General features: G+C 35.4%; 2 protein-coding genes across 2 annotated transcripts in view; one reads left to right on the forward strand and one right to left on the reverse strand.

Moving 5' to 3' along the window:
- Window positions 1–1,488, reverse strand: part of LOC147551775 (uncharacterized) — a 2,702-nt gene extending 1,214 nt beyond the window's left edge. The window contains exons 1-5 of the mRNA XM_086671600.1: window positions 1,220–1,488; window positions 991–1,134; window positions 790–888; window positions 487–563; window positions 131–239 (exon numbers count right to left, since the gene is read on the reverse strand). Of these exons, the coding sequence (XP_086527726.1) occupies window positions 131–239; window positions 487–563; window positions 790–888; window positions 991–1,134; window positions 1,220–1,289 (499 nt within the window). The 5' untranslated portion in view covers window positions 1,290–1,488. The remainder of the gene's footprint in view (window positions 1–130; window positions 240–486; window positions 564–789; window positions 889–990; window positions 1,135–1,219) is intronic.
- A 2,136-nt stretch (window positions 1,489–3,624) lies between these two features.
- On the forward strand, window positions 3,625–8,826 carry LOC147551776 (casein kinase II subunit alpha-2-like). The gene is made up of 10 exons (XM_086667617.1): window positions 3,625–4,266; window positions 4,367–4,496; window positions 5,084–5,278; window positions 5,913–6,070; window positions 6,759–6,849; window positions 7,272–7,337; window positions 7,420–7,502; window positions 7,591–7,654; window positions 7,737–7,805; window positions 8,543–8,826. Exons 1-10 carry the CDS (start codon window positions 3,800–3,802, stop codon window positions 8,597–8,599), a joined length of 1,380 nt encoding a protein of 459 aa, XP_086523743.1. The 5' UTR covers window positions 3,625–3,799; the 3' UTR covers window positions 8,600–8,826.
- The last annotated feature ends 257 nt before the right edge of the window (window positions 8,827–9,083 follow it).

Raw genomic sequence — 9,083 nt, forward strand, 5'->3', positions numbered from 1 at the left:
AATGCCTTTCGGTCTTCTTCATAAAAGTTGTGCCAGCATACTCAAATAAGTAACTAATCCAACAAATATCAGTTTAGTAGAAGAGAAGTTGCAAATGAAACATTAGGAAAGAAATAGGGAGAATCTGTACCAGGGAAATGGCGGGCAATAGTGGCAACAAGTGAAGCAGCAGACTTTCCACAAGACTCCACTATATTTGCTGCTTTTCCACCAAAGCTTCTCTCTAACTCCTCGCCAACCTAAATATATTGGAGGCGAAACAGAAATATGAGTTCTCAACCCTTAACCTCATTCTAAAGGGCAAAATCGTAACCCTCATTATAAAGGACATAAAGAAAACAAATTGAAAAAAAAAAACTGCGAAACAAGAACGACGACTGGGTCTTCCTCCAGAAATAACCCCTACGAACACTACTCACTCAAATCTACAAGCAAAACAGGAGTAATGGGTTTCAAACATTCATTGAGAATAACACTGAAGAGTACCTCATGAAGTAAGCGAACACGTTCATCCTCTAATGGCAGTGGTCGAGGCCATTTCAATAACTCTCTTAGTTGAGGACCTGTCAACATTTCATATAATCAAAAACCCACTTTTCTCAAACATTTCATATAATCAAAAACCCACTTTTCTCAAACCAACAAGCCAATAGATGTTAAAACTTACAAAATTTAATCAAATAACATAAATCCAGAAGAACCCCACAATCTTGCATCATATATTAACTAAATAACACAAATGTCAGTATTTTAAGAGATAGAAAGATTCAGATTGAAACCCCATATTACCAGTGTATTTTTGTAGACGGTCAGCATCAAAAACAGATTGATCATTTTCCAGGGCTTCTTTTAACCCAGAAGCCAAATGGTCATAACTCAAATCCTTATCTGTCAATACAAATATTCAAACAATCAATTCACTAATGTGCCAATGGTAAACAAAATACTAAAATTTTCTAGAGAGAGAAAGGAGAGAGAGAGAGAGAGTACCAGGCCAAAAGCAGAAATTCAAAGCATCAAGAACAAAGAGATATTGAACAGTTAGAGGTCCATTATCAAAATAATGAATCCCTTCAAAATTCCATTCAACTTTTGGAATTGAACATTCAATCTTATCAATTACTTTCTCAATTCCTGCACAAATTTTCACAATGTCGGTTTGTTTATAATCAAAGGCATTGTTTTCAACGTCACAATGTCGGTTTGAAAGATGGAATACCTGAGGAGTCAACGACGACATGAGAAGAACGACTAGCAACCCAAGCAGAGGAAGACCTAACTTCCTCCATGGCTTCTTCCTTGAATCAACAAGAAAATTACTTTCTCTCTCTCTTGTTTGTCTCTCAAACCCTAAAAAGAGAAAAGGTTTATACGAATGGGAGAGGAGCGTGGGGTCTGTGTGGCATGAGGTATGTTTTTGGTATGAAATATGATTATTGGATTCGAAGTTTCCCGCATTTATTTCAATGCCCTAATTTTTTTTCTTTTGGCCCCTCGTTTCGTGTTAGGCTTCTTTCTCCACCCCCTTTTATTTGATTCGAATCAGGTCCAGTCCACTTTCTTTCTTAACATCCATTCACCCTTAAGGGTCCGTTGGATATGTGCGAAAATAGGATGGAAAATCGATTTTTCGCTCTTCGACAGAGCCACAAAAGTGTGAAAGTGCAATTCGCATCAGAATAAAGAGTGAGAAAGAAAATCAAAATATTTTCCCACAGACAGGGTGTCAAAATGTTTTCCCCTCCTTTTCTTTTTTCCAAATTTACCTTTACTTAATTATTTTAAAATTATTACAGTAATGATAGTGGTGCTAAAATTATTAGAATAGTGATACTGGTATTTAAATGCATTTTGTCTTCTTATAAAATTTTGGGGGATCCATATTTTCTGTATGAAAAATCCATCATTTCTTGCGCTGCTTTAAAACTGGTTTTTTAAATATTGAGTACAACTGGCTTAAAGTCAGACGAAACTAATAGCCTCAAGCCCAAAAATATTATTTTATTTATATTCAAGTTAAATATTTCTGAATTTACACTTTCATGAGATTGAACCTGAGACCTCTTCCGTATTACGGAGTAGATACACTTACCAACTGGCCTACTAGTCGCAGAGTAGATGCACTTACTTTTTGAGTTAGTATATCAAAGTATTGGGTTATTATAGGAGTAGAAATCAAACCCAAAAGCACGACAATCGAGGTCCAATGCGCTAATACCCAATCCAAGTCGAAAAAAATCCGAAATATCTAGTGCTCGAAAAAAATTGAGTTAGTGTACCGAAATATTGGGTTATTATAGGAGTGGAAATCAAGCCAGAAAGCCTGACAATCCAATTCGGATTCACTCAGAGCATCTCCAATGCAACACTCAAACTTTAAATCTTAGAATGTTACATAGGATTTTTATACCTTTTCCTTAAAATTCATCTCTAATGCGAAATTCAATATGAATCTCTAAAATGACGTGCCAAGATTTATTTTAGAGATTTTTAAGTTCTCTTGAGGATCTCTAAGTGCCAAATAAACAAATTAATTAATTTTATACCAAATATATAGTTTTTTAGAGATTCTCTTGAGTGTTGCATCAGAGAAGGTTTTTCCAGTAGAGCATCTCTAAATGACCAAGTAGGATAAAGACCATTTAGATATTCACTCTTCACACTTGACGCATAAGATTTTTAGAGTTTTTCTTGAGTCTTGCATTGGAGATGTTGTAATAACCAATCTCACAAATTAACTCTTTAGATTGTAACCAAAAGTGGAGTGATCTTAAGTATTTGGAGTATAATTAGATTATAAAATTAATTGTTTTGGTTTCTAATTTGTGAATAACTCACCGTTTTGACCTCCATAAGTGTCTGTCAATTCACTTTGGTCCCTATGAGTAAAAAAAATCTTGTTTTTTCCCTGAAATACATTTGGAAGCTAAAATAAAATTAAATGCATAAATTACCTCCACATTTTCTAACATATCCAGTGGTTTAGAATTTGTTGCCTTCATCATCAGAGATGTCGGTAGCAAACTCTTTTTCAACTGTAGAAATTACCTCCACATTTTGTAACATATCTGTAAATGGCTCTTGAAATTTTCGGGTTCACTTGCCAAACAATCAGATATTACAATATGAATCTTCAACTCTTAATTGAACACGGTTAAGAATGTATGTACCATGAACCTAAATTAGAATTTTGGAAGGGTGAGAGAAGGGGACGAGAGAGAAGAAAGAAGAGTGAGAGAGAAAAGATAGAAGCGTATGTTTGGACGATAATTTTTGGTAGCTCACCCTTTAAAATTTTGTACTCCGTATACTTTTCTTACTTCCTCAAAACATTAGCAATTTTCTGACATGCATTATATAGGCCCCTAAATTATACTCTGTTCGGGCCCTCCTAAATATTTGGACCGTTCATGACTAAGTTGCATAAAATTAAACAACAAAAAGTGTAAGATAATAGTGTCACGCAAACATTTTTTAGTGAATCCCAAAATATTGTGTCATGCAAATATGATTTATCACGTGTATTTCTTTGAGGATTTTGTGTTAATATTGGACTCATGGTGTTATTAAGACTCATTTTTTTTTTTTTTGCTTTAGACCAAAAATTTACACTTCAAAAATTGTGTTTTGTTTTATGTCATTCCAATTTCTTTTGCCTCATTTTAACAAGAGAAAAAAAAAAATTTCTTTTGCCTCAATTAAACAAGCGCCCCCTAATTTAAATGTTGTGAAACTACAGTGAAAGTGATTTAGGGATCAAATTTGAAAATAGATCATATTTAGGGGTCAAAATAGAATTATGCTTTTTCAGACCAAAAACAGAAAAAGAAAAGAAGTGCGAACCTTTTACCTTTCCCTTTTTTTTCTTCTCTTCTTCTTCTTTTCCCGTTTCATGGCCGCAAGGCCTCTGCAATTCTTCATCTCTCATCAACCTCTCTTTCTCCGTTCATCAGATCTTCGAATCAACAAAAACAGATACTCTTCTTCTGTTTTTTGTTATATAAGAAGATCTGAAGAAGTAATTCCATTTTTAGGGTTGAGAAGGATTGTTTGTGGTGTTCCTTTAAAAAATTCCGAACAGAAAAATTCGAATCTTCATCGTCCTTCATCATCTCCGCTACCACCTCCAGCCGACAATCTGGCGCAAAGAATCGGAAAAGCGATTAGACGGCCTGGAGCTGCATCCAAGGCTAGGGTTTATGCTGATGTTAACGTTGTTCGTCCCAAAGAATATTGGGATTATGAATCTCATACTGTTCAATGGGGGTGAATTGCATTTTCAAGTCTTAGAAATTTGCTTTTTTCTTTTTGTTTGATTTGATTCTTTAAGATTCATTGGTTTGCCTTCTTTTATTTATTTATTTAGGGAACAAGATGATTATGAGGTTGTTAGGAAGGTAGGAAGGGGGAAATACAGCGAAGTGTTTGAAGGTGTTCATTCTACCAACAATGAACGTTGTGTTATTAAGATCCTTAAGCCTGTCAAGAAGAAGAAGGTGATTTCTCACCCAAAATTAGGTTTTTTTTAGTGTAATTATAAGAAACGATGATCATCTTTAATATTTGAGTAACTTCAAATTATGTATGAAACTCGGATTGCAGTGAACCCTTGTGTTTTGCAATATTGACCCAAGAAGGAACTAAACTTAGGTTTAAAATGAGAAATATAGCTTTAGGTTGCCTTCGCTTACGTATAAAAGAGGGATATTGATTTTGTACACCATTAAGGTTTTTTTTCTTGCATTGCTTACGTATCAATATCGTTGTACGACGTAGTGGATACCATCCCACTTTGCCGTTCTATTGATTGAATAGGCCTTATGCTTCACATTAGACATATGTGTAAGGCCTTTGACTTGGCTGCTGTTTTAGAATGTAGTCATATTTGTTAATATTATGCTTGTGTGCCCAATACTCTCTGGCATAACCAACCTGTTTATGCATTTTGAATAATGAATCTGATATGGATTCATTTGGGAATTCTGATATTTTATACGGGTGTTATTTGCTTATGATTTTTACTGCCTATTATTTGTACTCTCTTTGAGATGCTAATTCTTTGTTATAATTTACGGTCATGCAGATAAAGAGAGAGATTAAAATTTTGCAGAACCTCTGTGGTGGTCCAAACATTGTGAAATTGCTGGATATTGTCAGAGATCAACAATCCAAGACCCCTAGTCTAGTATTTGAACATGTGAACAACACTGATTTTAAAGTTCTTTATCCGAAACTTACAGACTATGATACCAGATACTACATCTATGAACTGTTGAAGGCAAGTTTTTAATTATTATTATGTGACCCTATGTTGCAATATTTCTATTTATTATTATGTGACCCTATGTTGCCATATTTCCTTTTGATGTGACAACTATATGAAATTAGCCCTATCGGTCATGATAAATTAATTTGTCTTTCCTTAATGAATTAGGTTTCCTCTAAAGAAATTTCAGTTTTTCAATGAGTCACCCTGTTTTAACATGCTTTGGTTCCCCCAAATTTAGAACAGGTGCTTGAGATTATCTAGTAAATAAAGGGTCATAGTGCATGATTCTAGGTACATTTAAGGCTTATTATACTTTTTCATTGTTGTAAAATCTTGAGAAAACCCATGAGAATCTGTATTTCTCTACAGTCGATGTACCATTAAAATTAGTCATTTTCATGTTAGACCCATTAAGTCACAAGGTAGCAAAGATTTTAAGTGTCAGTACTCAATTTTTATTATTTATGATTTCAAGGCTGTGAAGGTCATATATATGTATGTGTGTGTGTGTGTGTGTGTGTGTGTGTATTAATGACGTAAACCATGGATATAGACATAAAACTGTGATTTTTCTAGTTTATCTGTCATTTTTCTTCGTTGTGTTATACTTGTAATTGTGCCTGATATAATTTTTAACGTGTAGGCATTAGAATACTGTCACTCGCAAGGTATTATGCACCGAGATGTTAAGCCCCACAATGTCATGATTGATCATGAACAACGTAAGCTTCGTCTGATAGACTGGGGGTTGGCAGAGTTTTATCATCCAGGGAAAGAATATAATGTACGTGTTGCTTCAAGGTAAGCCTATTCTCTAATTGATAAAAGGATTCATATTTTTATTCTCTGATTTCAATTAGATAGGCATGCTTTTTTGTGAACCAAATTTAGGTCCAACTGATGGTCCCATTTTTATTTGATTTGGGAAACAAAATTTGTGGCGAAAGCTGTTTTCATTCTATCTGTTTGTCTGGTTTTCTATTGCCCGCTGGCAGGTGTCTTAATCTCTCAATTACATTGTAAGGCATTTTCAAATATAAAAATCATGGGCTCTTGTTGGGTAAATGTTTTGTTAAGTTTATTTTCAACAAGTGTGCTAGTTTGTTAAAACCACAACATGTCCTAACGGAAGTTCCAGATACCTTTTTCAACATCGCGAAGGCCAAAACAACACACAAGCATTAACAAAGCATGTAAGAGGTGGATAGTCTTATTTCTGCAATGCCATAAGTTTCTTGTATAGATAAACGAAAATTTCTAATAACCGAATCGCGATGCGACATGTCGAAGAACTTGGAATTTCAAAAAAGTTGATAGAACATCTTGCCGTCCACATGTAGCATTGTCAAGCACCTGCTTTCCAGTTTTCGCTCAGTAGCACATTAGCATGTTGTTGGACTTTTGCTTTTGGAAATTTACGACTTGTTAGATTGTCTTGTTTGATTTTTGGTGATTTATCTAACTTCGTGCTTTTTACATATTCCGGCAGATATTTCAAAGGCCCGGAACTTCTTGTAGATTTGCAAGACTACGATTACTCTTTAGACTTGTGGAGCCTTGGTTGTATGTTTGCTGGAATGGTAAGGCTCTTATTCATTGTCGAAGTCATAACTCATACTATAGGACATTATGAAGTGCGGATCTTTTCCCATCTATCTGCAGTTCATATGTAGGTGCACTGAATCCTCGTATCAATGCTATTTGGTTAGCCACATCCTGAGAATTTTGCTCTATTAAATGATCATTAACCGCTTACTTATGAGGTTTCGTTTTGTATAACTTTTACCGAGTGGGCCAGAAGAATTTTATTTATCTAGGTAGGACTGGAGTCTTATGTTTGTTTATAAACTGTTTCTCGTTGAGGCCCAAATATTACCAAAATCCCTTTGCACTTGCACCATGGAAGGAGGTGGATGAGGATGTATGGTATTTGGTACTGTGTGGAGGTATGATATGCACATGTTTTTTCAGAATTTTGATTAATAATTATTGTGCTCGACAGATATTCCGCAAGGAACCTTTTTTCTATGGGCATGATAATTACGATCAACTGGTCAAAATAGCTAAGGTACGTTATAATACGGGAATGTAAATTACTAAGTTTTCATATGTTTCGAGGACAACGTTCTAATTAACCTTTGTTCTTTTAGGTGCTTGGAACAGATGAATTAAATGCGTATCTGAACAAATATCGCTTGGAGTTGGACCCACATCTCGAGGCCCTTGTTGGGAGGTTGATAATATGATTCCTGTTTCCTATTTCTCACAATCCTTTTTAGCACTACATTTTATTAAAAATTATTTTCTTCTCTTGCTTGCAGGCATAGCAGAAAACCATGGTCGAAGTTCATTTCTGCTGATAACCAGCATTTGGCAGTCCCCGAGGTCAATATCTTTACCATTCAATGAAGAGCTCAGTTATTTTAACCGACCAAATTTTATTTACATCAACATTTTGTTTTTGTAGGCGGTTGATTTTCTCGACAAGTTGCTCCGTTATGATCACCAGGAAAGACCCACTGCAAAAGAAGCAATGGTACTTATCCTTAGTCATAATACAAACCCCCAACCGCACATACACATATATATATATATATATGTTTGCCTATTTTTAGTGCATTTTCTATTATATAATACCATCTCTGTGATGACTGTAGAATAGATACACCTAAATTTAAAATTACTACAAATAACCAAAATATTTTGTAGTTAACAACTTAACTAGTTTAGCTTACAATTTCTTACAAAAAAATTAAGCTTATTAACGTTAGAGATGCCAGTATGCCAATTTTGGAGTTATCGGATGGTGAACCGACCCAAAAAGAGTACGGGGAACCGGATAGGCGGTACCCAGGGGAGAGGTAGATTACCTGGTAACTCTGGTCCATCACATCACTAGTGCTCCTCCACCACCACTAATGCACCACCACCACCACCACCACCACCACCACTGGTGCACCTCCACCACCGCCATACCACCTCTATTATTTTGTCAAACTAACTTGTTGACTTTTCCACGTGTAAGTAACTATTATACGAGCCAAGCTTTTCATAATTTTCTAAGTATTTTTTAGAGCAAAAGTACTTTTAGTACAGTCACAAGTGCTTCTACTCTTTATTGCCAAATGACACCTCAGTATTATGTATGGTTCATGGCTTGACCGAGTTAGTAGACGATTTATATTTGTTCCATCTTTGTTTTGAGTTCCTTTCTCACATGACGAGTTGTATAATTTGATGCATGATGATTTACCATTATCTTATTTCCTGCAGGCCCATCCTTACTTCAATCCTCTGAAAAGTGCAGGAGGCAGTAGGCCACGATCGTAGTAGATTAAACTGCATCAACAAGCTGGTAAAACGATATCCATGTTATTGATCTGATCTCCTTAAAACCTATGTTTTCGGGTCTGGAATTATTCAAGCTTGCATTAGTATGATTGTATCCTAAGAAACTATGTTTGTTTGGTCTTCATAAAACTGGTAATATGTTTGATTGGGTCTTCATATCAACTGTGTTATTTATTGTCAATTGATGGAAGTAAGATTTGACCTAATTTTCGAATTTTCCATGAGTATGTTCATAGTGAGTTCTTGTATAGTATCGCTTAATAGGTGACATGAACAATTTCTTTGCCTGTTGGTAGTGTTTCACAACAGGCTGCAGTGGCCTCGAAACTGTCCGCCACAACCCGTTTAAACAGACAGGCATCACGTGCAAACTGGCTATGGCCCAGCCCGACTGGTCTCACACCTAAAAAGCCTTAGTTTTTGCGCTAGAAAATTTTATCTACTTCTAACCCTTGTTGAAGAT

Source organism: Eschscholzia californica, unplaced genomic scaffold (assembly GCF_041429995.1).
Source record: "Eschscholzia californica isolate CP2 unplaced genomic scaffold, dmEscCali1.0.p SCAF_3, whole genome shotgun sequence".
NCBI lineage: Eukaryota > Viridiplantae > Streptophyta > Magnoliopsida > Ranunculales > Papaveraceae > Eschscholzia > Eschscholzia californica.